General features: G+C 61.9%; 1 protein-coding gene across 2 annotated transcripts; it reads left to right on the forward strand.

The window, feature by feature from the left end:
* The first annotated feature begins 1,270 nt into the window (after positions 1–1,270).
* Positions 1,271–19,383, forward strand: DDR2 (discoidin domain receptor tyrosine kinase 2). 2 transcript variants are annotated; one of them, XM_068952348.1, is made up of 17 exons: positions 1,271–1,508; positions 6,446–6,537; positions 9,013–9,115; positions 9,233–9,464; positions 9,641–9,788; positions 10,039–10,144; positions 11,216–11,399; positions 11,473–11,716; positions 11,939–12,001; positions 12,159–12,289; positions 12,613–12,823; positions 13,629–13,852; positions 14,340–14,476; positions 14,934–15,125; positions 15,443–15,677; positions 16,664–16,813; positions 17,776–19,383. In XM_068952348.1, exons 1-17 carry the CDS (start codon positions 1,318–1,320, stop codon positions 17,815–17,817), a joined length of 2,685 nt encoding a protein of 894 aa, XP_068808449.1. In that variant the 5' UTR covers positions 1,271–1,317; the 3' UTR covers positions 17,818–19,383. The 2 variants fall into 2 exon arrangements, with proteins under 2 accessions (XP_068808449.1, XP_068808448.1); XM_068952347.1 differs by having other exon boundaries at positions 1,275–1,508; positions 17,680–19,383.
* The last annotated feature ends 1,093 nt before the right edge of the window (positions 19,384–20,476 follow it).

Raw genomic sequence — 20,476 nt, forward strand, 5'->3', positions numbered from 1 at the left:
GAGCCCCGATGAGCTGGGAGCTGGCGAGAGGGTTGGCTTGGGGGGCTGCAGCCCCGCAGCAGGCGCCTGCTGCCCCGGGGACGTGGGCTCCGGCGCCGTGCTGCCCCGGGGACGCGCTCCCCGGTTTGTGAGCCGGGGAGGTGTGGGCTTGGCGTGACCGGTGCTGCTGGCGGGACGCGTCCACGCGTGCTCCCGGCGGCGACGCGGCTCGCTTCGCCGGTGAGGTCCCAGCCCTCCTCGCTGGCTGTGCACGGAGAAGCCGCGCCAGGTCGTTCGGAGGGGCGCGTTCGGCGTGTCGGCGGCCGCTGAGCTCGCCGGGCGCTGCGCGGGGAGAGCAGCTTTTGGCAGGCTCTTCGCCGGGTGCGCGCCGGGCAGCTCCCCCCGGGGGGTCCTGCAGTCCCCAGCGCGTGCGTGCGTGCGAAGCGGGGTTTGTGCAATCCGCCAAAGCCGTCCCTGCGACGGCAAAAAAGCAGCCGACGCGGGGCTAGCAGCTGCCCTTGCAAAGAGCTGAGGAAGTTACCCGGCTGCCCCGGCGGTGGGGAGGATGCAGCTTTCCGCGGGACGGGGGGACCCGAACGGCCCCTTTCCCGCTGCGGCCCGGCGCAGCACCAGCCCCGGCAGCCCGAGCGGGGCCGGCGCGGGCTGCTCGCGGCCCCGCTGCCCACGACCCGGCCCTCCCCTCCCCTCCCCTCCGCCCTGCGGGTGCTGGCTTAAAACTCAGCTGAAAGAGTAGTTTGAAATACTAGTGATTTTTTTTTTTTAATTTTGCATTTTTAATCGTTGCACCAAAATTTATTTAAACCAATTATTATTACCTTATCGGGGCTACGTTATGTAGTCAGTGGCAACGGTGCCAAGCTAGTGCCTGGAAATGATGTAAAAACCCAATTTTGAAATGCAGTTGGGGGGAGCCTGAACTTTTTCTTGCATGCGGTCTCCCGGTGGCAGGTTCGTTTTTCCCCACGGGACTCTCGGCCGTTTTTTTGGCTGAGGGCAGGCGCTCGCGCGTGGAGGATCACGGCGGCTGGCTGCCCCCGCTCGCCGCGCGTGGGGCGCCAGGGAGGTTTCCGGGCCCGGACACGTGTGCCGTCCCGCTGCGGAGGGGGCGAGCGGCGGAAAGAAAAACGCTGCCTATTGCTTTAAGTTCCCTCACCGGCCGCGGGTATTTTTTTATTTTTTCTCTCGCGCTATGAATGGGTTTTGCTGTAAATTATAGCTTTGCACACATTCCCTCGGGTCGAGGAAAATAACCTCCGCAGAAAAACCAGCTCGGATTGGTGACTGGCTCCCCCCTCTCCGCTCCCTAATTGAAACCAAATGTGCAATATGTTGGATTGTGGGATTTCTGGCCGGCTCCCAGGAATCCGCAGAATGCACCAGCGCTCGCAAAGGCGTCTTGCATCAGCCCGGGGAAGTTTGCTCGTCGCCTGGCTCCTCCGGCCGGGCCCAGGGGCGAGGAGGCTGCCGGCCGCCCCGCGCGCCCGCCCGGCCCCCGGCTCCCCGCCGCGGTGAGTCGCTTCGGGGCGGCGGGAGGGAGCCCCCGGGCCCTGCGCTGTTGAGGGGCGGGTGGCGTTGGGGGGTGTCGGGTGCCCCCCGCGGAGGGGCTGGGGGCGCCCCGCGGCTGCTGGCGCGCCGTGGGCACTGGCGGTTCCCGCGGGGTGACCTCCCTGCCCACGGCGGTGAAATGTGGCCCTTCCTCTCCCGACCCCCCCCCCCCGGCCCCGCTCTCCCTCTCCCCCCCACCCGTGACGGGCCGGTGTTTCCTGCTGTCTCTCCTCGGCTCCCGCGTGCGTTGCTGTTGGCCAGCCGGCGAGACCCCGGGGTCCCCGGCGCGGGGTCGCGCCGGCACCGCCGAGCATCCTGCCCCACGTCCCCGGCGGCGATGCCACGTGCCACCGCACGGGCCGGCGAGGGGGCACGCGGGCTTTCGGCTGAACCCTCGCGGGGGTGCGGCCGGCCGCCGCGGGTCTGCCCCGGGCGGCTGCCAGCGGCGGGGACGTGCCGGGGCGCTGCAACGTCCCCGGCCGAGCAGGCCAGCCCGTGCTGGGGAGGCGCTCGCCGAAAACGGGGCTGCAGCCAGCGGAGCCAAGGTCTAAAACGGCCTTCGGAGGGGCGAGGGGGGGGCGCTCGGGGCTGGTCCCGCTCCTCGGGCTCGGCCGGGGAAGGTGTGTGCGGCGCCAGCCGCCGCTGCCCGCAGGGCCCAGCCGGAGGGGCGGGCGTCTCCTCGGCGCCCGCCCTGGGCTGAGAGGTGCCGCGGACCGCGCGCGGGTTTACTTCTCTGGCAGTTTGGTGTAGAACAAGAGGGAAAAGGGGGAAAAAGGTTGGGGGGGGGGCAAGCTCATAAGGAAGTAAAAGGTGCCCGGAAGAAACACCGAAAACGTTGTGCAGTAAAAATTTCCAGTGTTTGAAACGTTCAGCAAACGTTTTCGGAGCGAGCGTAGCGAAGCCATCCCTCTTCCAAAGCCCGGGGAGCAAAAATGCCTTCCAGCTGCTTGGCCAATAACTCGCAGCCGGTTTGACCAAACGGCCCCTTGCCCGGAGCCCCTGTCCCCCCGAGCGCAGCGCCGAGCCTCTCGCCCTGGCTGCAGCGAGGACGTTTCCTGCCGTTAGAGCCAGCGTCAGCGCCGGCCCTGCGGGAGCCTGCCGCATCTGGCCTCCTGATGCTCGCAGAGTTTGCTCAGGCGGAAAGAATAGCGGGAGAAAACACCCGTGGACGTTTTTTGCACTACAAAAGGAAATTGAGTGTTTTGATGCTGTAGAAATGGGCTATGATCAAATAGGAGCCTTGTGGTCGCTCCTCACCCGTTTTGAGCTATGTAGTTGAAATTGTCATTCGCAACTGAGCGAGCTGGCCTTTCCAAGCTGGGGATAGACAAAAATGCGACAATATATGTGCGTTTACCAAAAAAATAAAATAAGGGGGGGGGGGGGAAATATGAAGCAGCATGTTTACTTGTAGCGCTTGCGAAGCTCGGCGGCCGCGCCGCAGCAGCGGCGCCCGGTGAGCCCGGCAGCTCACCGCCGGGACGCGGAGCGCCCGTTTCCCAAGCTTGGCGTGCGCTGACAGTGCCCAAGTCCCTGCTGTATATGTATCCCGTCGTTTTCGAAAGCCAGAAGAGGTGTCACCTCTCAGCCTGCGGCCGGGGCGGCTCGCGCCGAGTGAGCCTCCCCCCGCCCGCCGGGGCCAGGCTGCCCTTGGCCGCGGCCCCTCGCCCCGCCGCCGCCGCCACAAAGGGCCGCTCTGTCCCGGCAGCGCCCGGCCGCTGCTGAAGCGATCCGCCGGCGAGCAGGAGGCCCAGCCAGGAAAAGCAGCGCAGGCTCGCAAATATTTATATCGCGCGCGCCTAAGAGGTATAAACACGCCCGCTCGGGCTGCCGCCTCGGCTCGGAGGTGCCCTCCGTCAGCCCGGCGGGGCGGGCCGGAGCGACGACGGGGCTGGGGCCGAGGGCAGCGGCCGCCCTCGGCCTCTCTCCTGCCCCTTGGTTGTTGCTCGCGAGGGGACGGTTTTCCCGCGGGGACGGTCGGTCGCGCCGGTGCCCGCCGCGGCCCGGGCCTGGGGACGCCGGCAGCCCGCTCGGCACCGGGAGGTGCCCGGCACGTTTGTCCTCTCTTTTAGAACAAAACCGATTTTGGGGGGTTTTTTGTTTCTGTTTGGTTTTCCTGCGTTTTGTTTTTGCGTTTCGTTCCCGAGGATCTTCGTCTCCGGCCGCGCGGTTCAAACAAATCCAGACAAACTCCGGCCTTTGCTCCCGTGCCGCCGCAGTCAGCGGCTGGGGTTTGGCTGCTGCTTTCCGCCACCTCCTGCGCGCCCGGCCCCTCCGCCTCCGAGCGAGGGCCGGCGCCACTCCGGCCGCGGCGGCTGGGGCCGGGCACGCCGTCCCCAGCGTGTGTTTGCACAGCCGCGGCGATGCGGGCGTCTCTGTTGCCTCCTCGCCCGTGGCCCTTGCGAGGGGAGAAGCGTCGCCTGTTCGGGAGCGCTGCAAGCCGTGGCTTGGTTTGTGTCTCGTCCCAGCCTGCCCCTTTGCCCTGCCGGCGGTGGCTCGGCTGCGGGAGGAGGTCACAGCCGAGCTGTCCCGCCGTGGCCACCTGGGGACGTTGGCTCTGCTCCCCGAGTCACGAAAGAGCCTGGGGAAGCCGTGAGTAAGGTTTGCAAACGCGTGCGCCTCACCAGCACCCCTAGGAGCTGGGCACGTGCCGTGGGAACAGCTTGCGAGCTCCCTGCGTGCCGAGTCGCCTGTCTCGTCTCCTGGGGATGGGACCATGGACCACTGGTCCAACCCCTGCAGCACAGGCCATCAGATGTCACCTGGCACCTCCGTGCTGAGCGTAGTAACCTGCGTTGGAGGGAAAGCGGCTGCTGCCTCAGGAGAAAGAGGGTTTCCCTTGTTTGTGCTCCTGCGGCGCCCACGATCTGCGGCATAACGGTTTGAGGTGGGTGTGAGGTGCAGAGATTCTCTCCATGGTGCAGCCCAGCTGCTTCCAAGTATCTTGGTGCCTTGCCTGGTTGGCAGCCAAAGTGGCAGAGGCTCCCACTCTGACCAGCACCACAGGAGCCACCCAGCTTCCCCTGCTAAGTTGAGTTTCTGAGGGTTTCATCTAGACAGCGGTGCCCATTAACCAAACCGTGGGTTTGATCTTGAAGTCACCCTGTAAGGTGGTAGGTCCCCGGCAGGTCTGTGAGAGGGGGAGTCGCTCTATAAGGTCTGTAAGGGAGATCGGTAGGGCTCTGGGTCACCCTCAAGCACCCTCTGGGTCACTGCCTCTGCGCCAGCTTGGAGACTTGTCAATGCAGACCAGACTTCCCCGGCAAAGCTGGGCCCTGGGCTGTGATTTACCCCAGCACTGAAGCGCAACCAGCTCCTATTAGGCCGGGGCTATGCTCCCTTTAACCCCCCAGGTTAGCAGGTTATTCGTTCAGATGTTAGCGTGCATACAAACTGGTTATTTTGATCTTTTTTAAAGACTCCTTCAAAATGGCTGCGGCTGCAGCGCCGGGGTCAGCCCCTGGTGCCTCAGAGGCCGGGCACGCCTCGCGGCGCCGGGCCGGAGGGTCTCGAGCGAGCGGGTCCGCGCGCCCCTGGGCCGGGCTTGCCGGCTCTCACGCCGGCTCTGGTCCTTTCTGCGGAGCGGCGTCGGCCTGTCCCCAGCATGCGCCGGCGCCGGCTGCTGCCCCTGCTCCGATGTACCTCCCTCCTTCCCGTTTCAGACCATCTGGTTGTTGAAGGGTTTTTTTTTTTTTTTTTTTTTCCTTTCCCTTTAATTCACCCACCAGAAAGACAGAAATCCTGTTGGGCTCCGCTCCCCCCTTTTGCAATCCCGTCTGCGCTCGCCACCCTCTGCACGTCCTCGCAGCTAATTGCTGGCGGCTCCAGACGGCTCCAGCCCGTCCCCGAAGCGCCCCGTGGAGAATTGAGCGGGACGCCTCGTCTCGGCGCCCTGCGCGACTTGCTGCCGCGGTCGCAGCTGGACCCGAGCTCTGGGAAGTGTCTGCGCCGCGAGGTCTGGCTTTCTCCGGGGTGCCCCGGCGCTCCTCTTCCAGCCAGGGTGGGCGACAGTTTTATGAGCTATGCTGCCTTGGCCGGGCGCCCGTCCCCTCCGCCGCTGGATCTAATGAACTCCTTCTGGCAGAGCCGGCGCAAGCGGCGGCTGGGAGGCGCCCCGGAGGCCCCCGCAGCCCCTCCGCGCCGGCCGGGGCCGCAGCACCTTGCGCTCCGGGCACCGGAGGTCGCGGCAGCTCCCGTGCCGGTGCCCCGGCGGTCCGCGGGGCAGCCCGGCGCGGTGGCCTGCCGCGGCGCTCGCCCCCGCTGCCGCCTCTGCAGCAGCCTGCCGGGGTCCCCGTCGGCAGTGCTCGCCTTCTCGCCGCTCATCTGGGAGTTTGCCACGGCTGGACTGACAACCAGCTCAGCCGCGGAGCGTTGTCAGAATAAACACGCTATAAATCACGGGCAATTATCTGCGACTGCCTCTCCCAGCCAGAAGGCAAGGAAACTGCCTTTTGCAACGTGTTATTTTGTTACACAGCGTGGGGTTGTGCAACATCTTGCTTTCAAAACCTTCTGAGGACGAGCCGGCCGGCCGGAGCGTTTCTGGAGCTGCGTGGAGCTAGCCGGCGCCGTCCCTGAGCAGGGCTGCCGGAGGCGTCGCGTGGTTCCCGCAGCCCTTTGGGGCTGCGCTTCCCGAGCCGATGGCGCGTGCCCTCCTCGCTGGCCGGTCTGGCGCGCTCCAGGGCCGCGGTGGGGCCGTGGCAGCGGGCTGGCCGGCACGGCCCCGGGGCGCCGCAGGGGCCGAGGGCGCGCTGGCGGCAGGGGCGCGGGCCGTGGGGACGGCTCTGATGGCTCCTCGAGGCCGAGCGGGACCCTTGTGTGGGGCAGGGGCTGGCGGCCCCGGGCCCCCGGCGCGGCGTGGCTCGGCTCGGCGTGACACGTCCCGGCTCTGTCTCCGCAGGCTCCAGGGCCGAAGCACTGCCGACATGCCGGCCCTGCTGCTGCTGCTGCTCCTCGGCGTCCCGCGGGCCGCGAGAGCCCAGGTGAACCCGGGTAAGTGAGGCGAAGGCCCGGCGGCTGCGATAGCAGCGGGGCGCGCGTTTTCCGTGCTTGTGGGCCTGCCAGGTGGAGGCCGAGGCTGGCATGCAGGAGTCTCCTCCTGCGTGACAACGGGGGCCGCGGGCCGCGTTGTTTCCAGCATCTCAGGGGCTTCCCCGGCTCTGGGAGCAGGGCAGGGTCTGGACGGCCCCACGCCTGCCTGGGACACGGGGCGGCAGGCGGCGGGGTGGTGGGCACGGTTCCTGCGGGCAGGGTGCTCGCAGGTGGCTGCGCACCAGATCCCGTTTGGGTTAAAGTTGGAGCGGTGCAGGAGAAGGGAAGATGCTGGGTTATTGTTTTCTGCGGCTGCAAGATGCTGCGTCAGCAGTTTCACAGACACCCGAGACCGGCCCGCAGTAAAGAGACTTGCCTAGGTGCCCGCCTTCTGGTCAGAAACAGTTTCTTCTGAAACCTCCAAAAAAACTCGATTGAAAGTCAGCAAGAAAATTGCGTTAAAATGGCCGCGTCTGCAGGGCTCACCCCGACTTCCCATGCCGCATGGATGGACGCAGAGCCCGGGCTCCTCCAGCCCGCTGGGGCTTTCCTGGAGGCCTCCCTGCGGCCAGTGCCTTCGAAGGCTTATTCCACCCGCGGGAAGAGTTTGCTGGGTCTGCCCTGGAGGCTGCAGAGCACCAAGTGAAGCGTGCCCGTTTCCTTTGCAGCTTTGGCTTTGCCTGGCCAGGATGGCTATTACCTGTGGCCAAAGTAGCTGAGCTAGCCCCCAAGAAACGGTCACAGCAGGGCTTGCTTTGCATTCAGCGATGTTAGCAACGGTATTTAAATGGCAATTCCATGAGAGCTGCGCTCTGCAGAGCGTTGCAAGCGGTGTTGCAGAGCCAGAGATAGGAACGGGCGCTCCGCACAGTGCCGACGCTGGTGCTGAGGACGTGCCCACCCCTCTCAGGTGTATGAGACCGAGTTGTGCACCACCAAAGCCGCACTGCTGGAGCTTGATCCTCCCCGATAGGACAGCAGCCTGGGCTAGCTGCCTGCCTCGCAGAGCCTGCCGCTGCTCGAGGCGAGGGGGCCGGGCTGCCGCGGCCCCGGCTGAGACAGGCTCCGAGAAATTGCTCCTGCCCTGCGGCAAGGTCTGTGCGTGGGACATCCAGAGGGCTCAGTGCAGGTGGCTTCCCAGCTGGCAGCTCACCCACTCCTACCCCAAGGTGCCACCTTGAGGTGATAGATAAGGCACAGAGATATTTATGTTAAAACCCAGGGGAAGGTATAACTTGGTGGCTGCAGAGCCAGAAGCGTTAAGTGAGGCCCCTGGGCGCTGTGCAGCCTCTCCATGAACTCCCTGGGATCCCGCATGCCGTGCGGGAGGTGGCAAAGGCTGCCCCGCGGCGTGGGGACCGGTGACGGGCACCCCGGGCTCCCAGGCGGCTCTGCACACTGCGGCGCACGCGTGGTCCTTGCTGGCTGCAGCGCAGGGCGAGCTGCAGCCCACCGGGTAGGAGCATGTCCCTGCCGCCACTGCAGCGTCACCTCGGCCCTTGGCCTCTGCGTGGCTGTTTGCTCGGAGGCGGTTTGTGGAGGGAGCTTTGCGGGCTGGAGCCGGCGGTGAGACAGCAAACATCGCCAAACAAGCCGCTCTTTCAGTAGCTCTCTTGGCAGCCAGGCGTGAAAAATAACTCCTGGGAAGCGGCTCTGTACGCGATGCCCGGGGAGCCGGCTGCTGCCCGGGGGACGCAGCGAGGCGCCGCAGCACCGGGTACTTTTCCACTCCCGGCCGGGGGCTGCACGCGCACCGGAGGGGCAGGGCCCTGCCGCAGCGCTGGCGTGCAGGAGCTGCTGGGCGCCCGGGGCTGCGAGCGGGGCTGAGAGCCCGCCTCAGCAGCAATGGTGAGCGCGCTGCTTGCTTGGCCTGGTTTTATGCCTCGCTCCTCCGGGCAGCTGCGGGGAGCAGGCAAGGTGGCTGCAGCCAAGAACAGGTTGCTGCATGCGTTTTTTCAGGTGACCTGAGCTGGACCGAACCCTCAGGATCCTCCCGGAAGAAGGAGTGCGCAGGCAGAGCAGCGCCGGCCCACGGGCTCCCACGCTGCCCCTGCTGAAATGCTTTTCAGCAGGGCTGAAGGGCTCTTCGTGTGGTCCCAGCCTTTTCCTGCGGCCGCGTGGGTGCTGCGAGCCGTGCCTGCTCTTTGCAGCTCCCTCAGACTTCAGCAGCCTTCCCCAAACGCAGCTCCCGTGTCAGGGATGGTCACGGGTCCAAACAGCATACCCAGAAGCCGGGTGGCGAGCGTGGTGATGCTCTTAGCAGGGGAGGCACTGTGCCCCGGTCCGCAGCCGTCGCGGGCGCTGGGCAGACCCGACGGCTAGCCGAGACACGAGCCCGGGGCCGCGGGCAGGGGAGGGCAGCTGCGGAGCGGCCAGGTCCCCTCCAGCCCTCCTCTGGGGTGCCGTCCGCTCAGCACCCCGCTGGTCTCATTGCAGCGGTGTGCCGGTACCCCTTGGGCATGTCTGGCGGGCACATCCCCGACGAGGACATCTCGGCCTCCAGCCAGTGGTCCGAGTCCACTGCCGCCAAGTATGGACGGTGAGTGCAGGGTGCCCTTCGTGGCACTGGGAGGGCTGGTGGGGCTGGTCGGAGCACCAGTCCTCCCTGCGCCCCCACGTGCAAGCTGCTCCTCTGCTCTCCCCGCGGCGTTTCCAGGCTGGACTCAGAGGACGGCGACGGTGCCTGGTGCCCTGAGATCCCGGTGGAGCCCGACGACCTCAAGGAGTTCCTGCAGATTGACCTGCGCGCCCTGCACTTCATCACCCTGGTGGGCACCCAGGGGCGCCATGCGGGGGGCCACGGGAACGAGTTCGCCCCCATGTATAAAATCAACTACAGCCGGGATGGCACTCGGTGGATCTCCTGGAGGAACCGGCATGGGAAGCAGGTGAGGGGGGGGATGCGAGCTCTTCCCCGCTGGCATCCTGCACCCGGAGCCACGCATGGGAACCCCTGCCCAGCACCATGCACGCAAGTGTGGCTCTCAGCTAAGGCCGGTGCATACCCCGAGAGCCCCCTGTCCCAGAGTGCCTGCCTCTCCCAACCCAATGTCTGTTTCCCCAGGTCCTGGATGGAAACACCAACCCATACGACATCGTCCTCAAGGACCTGGAGCCGCCCCTCATCGCGCGCTTCGTCCGCTTTATCCCCGTCACCGACCACTCCATGAACGTGTGCCTGCGCGTGGAGCTGTACGGCTGTGTGTGGCTCGGTGGGTGGCACGGCCCCGCTGCCGCCTGGCACCCTTCCCTGTGCCAGCAGCACAGCCATCCAGCCCTGGGTCAGCCTGCTTTTGTGGCTGTCTGTCCCACCGGGAGGTGGTGGGGCGGCGGGGCTGGGGAGCGCGCCGGGGCTGTGCACTGTGCTCGCAGCCGGGCTGGCCGTGCTCGCTGCCCGGCTGCAAGCCCTCTTGGCAGCGGGGTCTCTGGAGAGAGGGGTCACTCATCCTCCCTTCCCCGCAGACGGGCTGGTGTCCTACAACGCGCCGGCCGGCCAGCAGCTCGTCCTTCCTGGCGGCACCGTCATCTACCTGAACGACTCTGTGTACGATGGGGCGTTTGGGTACAGGTGAGGTCCGGGGGTTTGTGCATGTGGGAGCTGTAGGGATGGGTGGACACCGTGTCAGGAGTCTCCTCCGCACTTGCAGCAGAACTGAGTGGGGGTATTTCTGGAAAGGGCTCCTTTCCCCACGTTTGCAGGATGGTCTGCTCCCTGGCAGAAGCACAGGGAGGTCCTCAGCAGTGCAAACGCTTGGAGGCCTCCCCCGAGGTGGGAGAGACATGCCCTGCTCTGGGAGGCTGCGTGCGAGAGGTTTTGACGGGGACAGCGTGACAGGGACAACATGACCAGGACAGCACTCCCAGCCCTTTTCTAGGATATGCAATAACTGCGGTGTGCCTCCCCTCTGCAGCCTGCAGCTTTTGCTATGATGCTCCTGGCACTCTGCTGGGTTTATCACTCATGCAGGTCGGCTCCAATGCACGTTTAACCTCAATATCTGGGCACGGAGCTGGCATATTGTTTCTTTTGTCTGCTCAAATAAATACTTCAAAAGTCCCTTTTCTAACACGAAGCTGGAGTTGTGACAGTCTTTTCACAGGAAGCCCTGGGCATATGCAACCCAGTGCATGTTAGCAGCCCCAGCTGAGTGCAGGAGCAGTGATTTGTGCAGGGCTGGCTGCTGGTGTACCGCAAAGGTTGTACCCCGCTTACCTATGGGTCTGACTTAGCCTGGGAGCTCTGTCTGTATGTCTGCCTCATTTCTTTTTCCACATCCTCATGCAGACTTCTCTGCCTGAGTGCCCATTTGCCTGGCCAGCGTGTTTGGGCTGAGGGATGGTACCTCTGAAGGGCAGTGTCCCTCCGAGAGGAGCGGGGCTCCGCAGCCCCCTCACGCAGGCGGAGTGGAGGATTGCAGTGAAGGGTTGCAATCCCAAGGGACTGCAGTGGATTAACGCCCTGAGGTTTCAAGAAAGAACCTCAAGAAGCACAAAAAAAAAAAAAACTCCCAGATTTTTCAGGCACTGCCAGGCCCTGTCTGGTGCCTGGGCTGCCATTGCAAGAGCAGGGGCTGGGTGCTGGCAGGTTTCCGGGGTTCATACGAGGGTCACGCTTCCTTTCCCTCCTCGCATATGCCAGCATGACAGAGGGACTTGGCCAGCTGACGGATGGGGTGTCAGGCCTGGACGACTTCACGCAGACCCACGAGTACCACGTGTGGCCAGGCTACGACTACGTCGGTTGGCGCAATGAGAGCACTGCCGGTGGCTACATCGAGATCACCTTTGAGTTCGACCGGATCAGGAACTTCACCACCATGAAGGTCTGTGCCCCCCATGCAGCCTCCCTGTCCCCCGCCCCGCGTGCTGGGGCTGTGCTCACAGGCTGCCCCACAGGTGCACTGCAACAACATGTTCGCCAAGGGGGTGAAGATCTTCAAAGAGGTGCAGTGCTACTTCCGCTCCGATACCAGCGAGTGGGAGCCCAATGCCATCTCCTCGGTGCTGGTGTTGGATGATGTGAACCCCAGTGCCCGGTTCGTCACTGTTCCCCTGCTCCACCGCATGGCCAGTGCCATCAAGTGTCAGTACTACTTTGCCGACACCTGGATGATGTTCAGTGAGATCACCTTCCAGTCAGGTACCGGCAGCCGTCCAGGGTGGGATCGGTTCCGCAGGATGCTTTCCTCCCACCTGCCTTTGCAGGGTCTCAGAGCCCCCCCCTGCCGTCCACGCTTGCTGCGCTGCGAGGCCCTGAGGGGACCGGCCCTGGCGTGCTTCCCTTCTGTGCAGGGGTTTCAGGGAGAGACCAGGGCAGTGGGTGTCCTCGCGTCCCTAAGGGCCTCATCTTCTCCCTTGCCAGATGCAGCCATGTACAACAACTCGGTGGCCCCCCCGGAGGTGCCCGTGGCTCCTACCACGTACGGTAAGGGACATGTGGATCCTGCTGTGCACAGCAAGGCATGTCATCTCAAGCTGGTGCTTGGTGGGGCTCGAAGGGGAGGGTCGACCTGGCCAGTGGAGAAGAGGGCTCTAGCCATGCCCCAGCGTTACTGGCTCTTACTCTCCCCTCCTCCTGCTAGATCCCACACTCAAGGTAGATGACAGCAACACGCGCATCCTGATCGGGTGCCTGGTGGCGATCATCTTCATCCTGGTGGCCATCATCGTCATCATACTGTGGCGGCAGTTCTGGCAGAAGATGCTGGAGAAGGTGAGCAAGCGTGGGGTGGTTGGCTAGGTCTCCTGGGAAGGCCAGACACACCATCCTGTGGGCTCTTTGCCCAGCAGATTTTCCTGTGTAGCAAGGGGAAAGTGGAGACTGTGGTTGCTCAAACCTTCCTGCAGCACTGGTGAGGTGGGAGGCTCCGGCTGCGGGGTTCAGGGCTGGACACAGCCATGACACCTGGACCTGGTACCGAGACAGACCTGCTCCAAGCAGAGGGTAGGCTGGAGGTGCCCAGGAGCCCCTGTCCCACCAGTGCTGCAGGTACTCCCTGTCCCAGCTCTCTCTCCTCCCTCGTCCCCATCTTGCAGGCCTCTCGGAGGATGCTGGATGATGAAATGACCGTCAGCCTCTCCCTGCCCAGTGAGTCCAGTATGTTCAACCACAACCGCTCCTCCTCGTCCAGTGAGCAGGAGTCCAACTCTACCTATGACCGCATATTCCCCCTGGGCCCGGACTACCAGGAGCCCTCACGCCTGATACGCAAACTGCCCGAGTTCACGCCAGGGGATGAAGACACGGGTGAGAAATGAGAAATGCGGTGGTCTGTGAGTGAGTGAGCATGCACTGAGTGTGCAGCACCCGGCCATGGCCTTGGGTTGCTGCATGGTCCAGCCTCCCTCCTCGTGAGCTGCACAATACGTGCAGAACTCTGGTCAGAAGGACTTTTGACCCATCTCAGTGTCATAGAAATTAACCCCTCCTGTCCCCTGGCAGGACCCTGCTGTGGCCCCTTCGCTTTCCCTTTGCCTGCAGCCGGGGAGGAGCCCAGTCCCGCTCTCCATTTCTGTAGCGAGCCAGGAGGCGTTTGTAGGCCTGAGCTGGGACGGGTGAGTGCACAGTTATGAAGAGGCTGTGCCTCCGTCCGTGCACCTGACCCAGGCCAAAGCCAAGGCAGTCTCTTTGCGTAAAAGAGCGCATCGTCCTCCCAATTACAGGTTCTTGTAGCCAAGGAGGCTAGAGGAAGAGACCTCCTTGAGCTGGCCAAGCCAGGGGTTGTCAATGAACCTGGTTATTGACATGTTCCTGGGGCCGATTCAGGCCCCAGGAGGGAGGATCTACTGCAGTAGGCAGCGCGGGTGGCTGGACCCAGGGCCAGCTGAGGCAGGGCAGTGGGGCTGAAGGAGCTCAGAGGTGTTGGGGAAGCATGGAGGCTCTGCAGAGGCGCTGGCGCTGCTCCTGGAGCTCCTCTGCAGGGAGACAGGGGTGGCTGGAGCGCTTCTGTGCCCCCCAAGTAGGTGCCAGGGACTGGAGGATGCTTGGCCCCAGCACATTGGGTACATGCAGGACACCCACAGCAGGCCTGGCCTCGCTGTCTCCCTCCCAGGCTGCAGCGGCCCTGTGAAGCCGGCCCAGGCCAGCGTCCCCGAGGGCGTCCCCCACTATGCCGAGGCCGACATTGTGAACCTGCAGGGCGTTACGGGCGGCAATACCTACTCAGTGCCAGCCCTCACCATGGACCTGCTCTCTGGCAAGGACGTGGCTGTCGAGGAGTTCCCTAGGAAGCTGCTGACCTTCAAGGAGAAGCTGGGAGAGGGCCAGTTTGGGGAGGTGAGTGAGAGCTGGACCTGCTCTGAGCAGGGGGTGGGCAAGGCTCTCCCCATCTCAGCCTCTGGGGAGCCCAGCAGTGCATGGGGCTGCAGGCTGGGGGAGTGCAGTGGTTTGGTCACCGGGGGCTGGCAGGGAGGTGCCTGGTCTGCAGCTGCCTCACTGGGGGCTGAGACGGGTACTGAATCCATCCATGAGCAGCAGAAATGCAAAGCCCCGCGAGACCCTGGAGGGAGAGGCGTCTACTATCTGTGGGCCAGGGGCCCTTGGGAAGAGGTATTCACCTCACTAGCACCTTCTTCCCAAAGAGGTGCGTGGGTTCAAGCTGCGGGTGGGGATGTCGACCCGTCCCACCTGTGCCTCCTTATCCGCTAGCACTGCCGTCACTGGTGGCTCTGCAGTTCTGTTTCTACGGTCAGTGAAGTCCCAGTTTGCAGGGGCCACGGGGGACAGACAGCGAAGGTGACAGCTGCCCGCTGCCTCCCTCCAGGTTCATCTCTGCGAGGTGGAAGGGATGGAGAAGTTTGCGGACAAGGGCTTTGCCCTGGATGGCTTAGACGCCAGTTCCAACCAACCTGTGCTGGTAGCTGTGAAAATGCTGCGAGCAGATGCCAACAAGAATGCCAGGTATTCGGTCAGGCAGTGCATGAGCCCCAGCACCTCTGCACACAGAGTGACTCCCCTGGGAGTGCTCACTACCGTCCCTTTCACACAGAGCCCCTCTTAATAAAGCCAAGCCTTCTGGAGAGTGTCCCCTCCTCTTGCAGGCAGGTGTTTGGTGGAGCAGGGAGGACCACACCTGTGCCCAGGTCATCTGGTCCTTGCTGGTCCTAACCCTCTCCCCAGCTTCCCCTGCTAAGCTCACCCGGCAGCCGTGTGCAGATCAGCCCTGAGCCACCAGGCCCATTCTGAGCAGATCCCTGCCTCAGCCCCAGGGGCAGCAGGGGTGGGGAGGTGGGGTGGACTACCCACCAGTGCCCCCATGAGGCTCCCTTGGGTGCGAAGCACGCTTGGCCCATCTGTGTGCACCTCTGTGCCCCTGCGGGTCTGTCTATCCGATCTGTGTGGTTTCTGTTCCGGAAAGGAATGATTTTCTGAAGGAAATCAAGATCATGTCGCGGCTCAAGGACCCCAACATCATCCGGCTGCTGGCGGTGTGCATTGCTGACGACCCACTGTGCATGATCACTGAATACATGGAGAACGGAGACCTCAACCAGTTCCTGTCCCGCCATGAGCCGCAGAGCCCCCCGGCCAGCAACATGCCCACCATCAGGTAGCAACCGTTTCACGCTGCTTCTGACAGGGAGGATCACAGCCTCCTCTGCCCACGGACTGCAGAACTGTGCTCCCAACCAGCCCATGTGCAATGCTCAGGTCTTATTGCCCCTTCAGTAGCCGTGTTGGTGCCATAATAGGGCCTTCATCATCCCCAGGCAGATCTGCCATGGGCTTGCTGGAGCCCTGTTGCAGTGCAGCACAGGCTCCCTGCCCCATTACAGAGCTTTGGGACACCCTGGTTGGGGCTGAGCCTCTTGGCTCCAGTCCTACCAAATGCTTCAGTCCTCCTTCAGCTTTCCCCCCACCTTGCAGCTACAACGACCTGCGGTTCATGGCTACTCAGATCGCTTCTGGCATGAAGTACCTGTCCTCCCTGAATTTTGTGCACCGAGACCTGGCCACGCGCAACTGCCTGGTGGGGAAGCAGTACACCATCAAGATAGCTGACTTCGGCATGAGCAGGAATCTGTACAGCGGGGACTACTACCGCATCCAGGGGCGAGCAGTGCTCCCCATCCGCTGGATGTCATGGGAGAGCATCCTACTGGTATGTGGGGGCTCTGACTGATGCTGAAAGGACTTTTCTCCCTCAGGCTGAGAGCCGCAGGGGACGTATGTGGGCAGTGGAAGGGATATTGGAACTGGCTGCTCTGTAGTGGTGTGTTTTGTGCCATACTTGATCCACACATTAGTTCTCTGGCTGCTGCTGCAAAGCAGTGTCTTTGGGGCCCAGGTTCAGGCTGAACCATACAGCCGTGGAAGCAACAGAGTGCAGCAGTGGTAGCACCTTTTTGGGGAGGGATAGGGGGACTGTGGAGATCTTTGGAGTGCAGATTCCCAGCCCTTGAAGGGGTATATGATATCCTCTCTTGGCCATGGTCAGATCTGAATGAGAGAGCATATTTTTACCCTTACCAAGCTCCACCTCTCAGCATAGTTGTTGCAGGCCAGACTCAGAGCTCGCCAGGCTGTGGCCCCAAGAAGAGAGGAGGTCTGTGGGAATAAGCCCTTCTTTGGATCCGGATCTGGTAGCTAAGGCCTCCAGAAAGAGGCATTGAACAACAGGTGTTTATGGAGCGGGACAAGGTAATTTTTGAGCCCTGGGGGATCCAGTGTTGGGCACCTACTCTTGGTGTTCAGTGACCATCCTGCTGGTTGGCCCTTTCGGTGCAAGGCCGGTGCTAGTGCAAGCATTTCTGCTGGGCAGCATGACCACAGGTTACCAGAGTCAAAACCAGATCCTGCAGGGCGAAGCTCACTGGCCTCTCCTTGCAGGAGGCCGATCTGGCGGGTGGCATGCAGGTGGGAGGAGAAGAGCTGCAGGTGGGGTGGGAGAAGGGCGAGCGTGGCTGTCGGCACCAGCCGTGGGGTCTGAGCCCCATCTCTATCCTGCTGATCTGTGTGTGAACGAGGACCCGACATGCAAGCCCCTGCTTGCACGAACAGGCAAAGCCTAGGGGCCGCAAGGTGGCTGTCAAGCGCGTGGGGCCATCTGCTGTGCCTGACCTCCCTCCCACTGCTGCCTCCTGCCAGGGCAAGTTCACCACGGCCAGCGATGTGTGGGCTTTCGGCGTGACGCTGTGGGAGACCTTCACGCTGTGCCGGGAGCAGCCCTACTCCCAGCTGTCGGACGAGCAGGTCATCGAAAACACCGGCGAGTTCTTCCGGGACCAGGGCCGGCAGGTGGGGACGGATGGGCCTGGGAGCCTGGGGATGCAAGGGTTGCCAGAGGGAAAGCTTGACTAAGGATAAGTTTTATGGGTTGAGGTACACCCGCGTCAAAAGGAGCCTGTAAGAAGGGCCCCCTGCCTTTGTATAGGACAGGTGGGCGGCACTAGAGGTGCAGCAAGGTCAGCCGAGCCCGCTCTGAGCTGCATCTGTGATTTACAAATCAAGGCACAGTTTTGTCTGCTGACCTGTGCCTGGGCTTCTTCCCCCTCCCAGCTGTGCAGTTTTGGGAAGAGGGAGAAATTACCTTCTGTGCGCATCAGGGGTACAGTGGAGTGAGACATTTAGACGTCAGTCCAGGGTCCCCAAGGCAGCCCCATAAGCTGAGCTGCTTCAAACTTGTAGGGCTTGGGGTGGTTTTGTACCAGCAAAATGCCTTTGACCCACGGTAACTTTTCTGCTCATCAAATACCTGTGCATGCCTGTTGCAGAGCAGGGTGGGAGCCCAGGGCCAGGTTTGCCTCTGTGCCCCAGCTTGCTTTATGCACTTTGCTGGACAGTGCCAGAGCACTTGGTATTGTGTAAGATCAAAGCCATGTTGAACACAAACTCTGTTTGTTTCCTGGACACAGGGGATAGAAGTGTTCAGCCAGGATGTGAGACATGAGTAAGTGTGTCATATCCAAATCCCCTAGCCCCACCATCATGCAATTCTGGGACACTCCCTTTCCTCTATGAATATAAAGCAGCACAGCCTCCCCCGCCCTAGTTCCCTCTGCATGGAGAAATCAGGCTCCCATAGGCCTGGTTTGTTTTTTGTCCCATTTGTTTTGCATGGCAGTAACTCTCTCCCTTTGTAATCTTTGCCTTTTGTTTTGAAGACTTACCTTCCCCAGCCTGCACTTTGCCCTGACTCTGTCTATAAACTAATGCTCAGCTGCTGGAGACGAGACACTAAAGATCGTCCCTCCTTCCAGGAGATCCATCGCCTTCTCCAGGAATCAGCCAGTGAAGAATGATCCATTGCTCCCCCCACCTAGCCTGGTCCCCATCCCGTCCCCAGAAGAACCCTATACAAAAACTGAAGCCACTTCACTTGGACTTAGTAATAAAACCCAGGCAGCTGGTCTTGTTCTCATTGTACAGTAACAGCCTAAGACGAAAACCCCAAAAGCAGCAAGAAGAACCCGAGTGTAGGACAGCTTGGACTTGTTTGCTGAACCGAGCTCGGGAGTGACGCGGGCTGGGACAAGTGTTATTTATTGATGCAGCGTGTTCTTGGTGACAATGGATTTGGACAAAGTGGGTTCTCTCCCCTGTTCAGAGGGGAGGAACGTCAGCTGTATTTTCTCCATGAGGATGCTCCTGGCCTGTGCACTGGGCATGCACCTGTGGAAGGAATGTGCACTGGGTAGGTACCTGGTGGAGCAAAGGCCTCTGCAGAAAGACAGTATCAAGTGACTGTGCCTGGCACAGGGCTCGGAAGCAGGGACCACACCAGAGACACTTGTGGCGATGTAGGAGTTGCCACTAGCTCACAGTGGGCTGTGCAATTACAGGGCAAAAATCAAAGCTCTTTGGGCCTCCTGGGCTTTGGACAGGCTGCATGGGCGGGTGCGGATGCTCCATTCTTGCCTCCCAGCTGCCAGTTGCAAAGGGAGAAGCCCAACTGCACTTTCAGCTCCTCACCCCACTGCTGGAGTGGGCAGTGTGTTCAGCCAGAGACGAACCTGCCTCCTGCCCAGAGGCCACACAGGCGCTTTGTGGCTCTTCCATGTCCGCCAGGAAGGAGTGGGCCCACCAGCACTGGTGTGACATGCATTGGAGGGGACCTCCTCTCATCCGACCATGGCCATTTCAGAGCTGCTTAAGTGCCAAAGAAATGCATTTTTGATGCCCTCTGATGCTGTGTGGTAGCCAGAGGTGGGAGCTAAGTCCAGTCTGTGCCTTTCCCCAGGTGGCATTGCAGAGATGTAAGAAAGCATACCTTTCACCTCTGAGGTACAATCTTCAGGTCCTCCTCTCCCAGGATTAACCCACATCTTCACCTGCGATGAGAGGAAGGCACATGCAGTTTTGACACCTGTTGCCAAGCAGGCGCGTTGCCTGCAGTGGTTTGGAGATGGACAAACAGCATGGCCTGCCACGGCCGCAGGCAGCAAGCGCCCTGGCGCTCCCTTGCTCTCGGCCCAGGGATCACACACAGCTCCAGGGTGGACTCTCCAGCCAGAGCATTTCGCAGCACCTGACACTGGTCCATCCTCTCATGAGGAGGGATGTGTGAGACCTTTCTGCACCTCTCGGATCTGGCAGCTTCACAAGCGAAGTGGGCATGTTCTGACCCCCGTGCCCCACAGGAACCCTGACAGGTTACTCGTCATGCCCTGAAATCAGGTTCTCCTGCAACTGCCCAGGAGGAACTTTGTATTTAAGTGGGTACCTGGACCCACTCACACTTTTGTACACATTAGTTTGGCACCATCAAGTCACGCATGGCACAGTTTCCAGTATACTATTGCTAAGGCATGTATATATTCAGTAGATGCACCTACATATAGGGGCAAACCCGCTGATGAGACACTTGCTACATGACTCAAGTTTCATGTGTCCTAGCAGCAGTTCAGAAGCCAGCTCACCTCCTTGACAACTGTCACGCCATCTTGGGCACCCCCAGGAACCTGGCTGGTAGTGACCAGCCAAGGGACTCTGGGGCTCCCATCATGGCTGGCTAATGTGCTTGGCATGGGGTGCCATGTGTGCCGATAAATGTGGTGTGGGGAAAGCGGCCTCAGGGGGCTGCACACATGTGGGACATTTGCATGCGCCTACCGGCGTGGGCGTGTGCCTGCCAACAGGCGTACATGAGGCACGTGTGTGTGTGTGCCTACCTGCACAGGCACATATTGGATGGAATGTGTGTGTGTGGTCATGCGCGTGCGTGTGCCCACCAGCACAGGCAGGTGTGGGATGTATGCATGCCCACTGGCATGGGCAGATGCAGGACATGTGCCAATAAGCAAGGAGAAGACAAAATGTGCAGATGACAGTGTAAGAGACAGAGGAAGGATAGTTGAGAGCTCCCAGACAACCCACACCAGCTACACAAGGAGAAAGCAACGGAGTAGAGGGTACCCTATAATGAAAGTAGAGAGAGTCTCTGTTTCGAGACTGACTGAAGCAGTGTATAGGTGCTCTCAGGGCTTGCTGAGCATGCGGCCTGCAGCCAGACTGAGCCCTGCAGTTCAGTGGGTGACCTAGGAACGAGGACAAGCCTTATTCGTGCCATATAATTGGTATACATCTATCTCTGCTCTTGGATGCCCTCTCTCTGCCCCAGGGTGTGTCTCCGCCTCTCCCAGCCCTGCCTGAGCAAGTGAGGAGCTGAGCGCATCAGGCCAGGCAGGAGGCATGTTTTCCCCATGGACAGCCCAGCTCCCATTGGCCTAAGCCCTGGGCTTGGGGCTGCTGAGCTGCCCTGGGTGCCTTTCACAAAGGTCCATGCAGCCATGAGGACACTGTTTAAATAGTGTATTATGGTGCCCTGGGAACAGCCCCGAATTCCATCATCCAAGGAGGCTCAGAGGCTGTGGGATCTCCATCCCTGCAGCCCTGAGCAGTCTACTCGAGCTGTGATGCTGGTCCTGCTGAGAAGGGGCTGGACCAGAGATCTCCAGAGGG

Source organism: Struthio camelus, chromosome 8 (assembly GCF_040807025.1).
Source record: "Struthio camelus isolate bStrCam1 chromosome 8, bStrCam1.hap1, whole genome shotgun sequence".
In the NCBI taxonomy this organism is placed as follows: Eukaryota; Metazoa; Chordata; class Aves; order Struthioniformes; family Struthionidae; genus Struthio; species Struthio camelus.

Excerpts from the sequence above, each read along its gene's own strand:
- DDR2 (XM_068952347.1), top strand. The coding sequence starts at position 1,318 with ATGTGCAATATGTTGGATTGTGGGATTTCTGGCCGGCTCCCAGGAATC. Across the intron at positions 9,465-9,640 it reads GGAACCGGCATGGGAAGCAG|GTCCTGGATGGAAACACCAA; the intron begins GTGAGGGGGGGG and ends CTGTTTCCCCAG. Across the intron at positions 16,814-17,679 it reads TCCGGGACCAGGGCCGGCAG|ACTTACCTTCCCCAGCCTGC; the intron begins GTGGGGACGGAT and ends TTTGTTTTGAAG.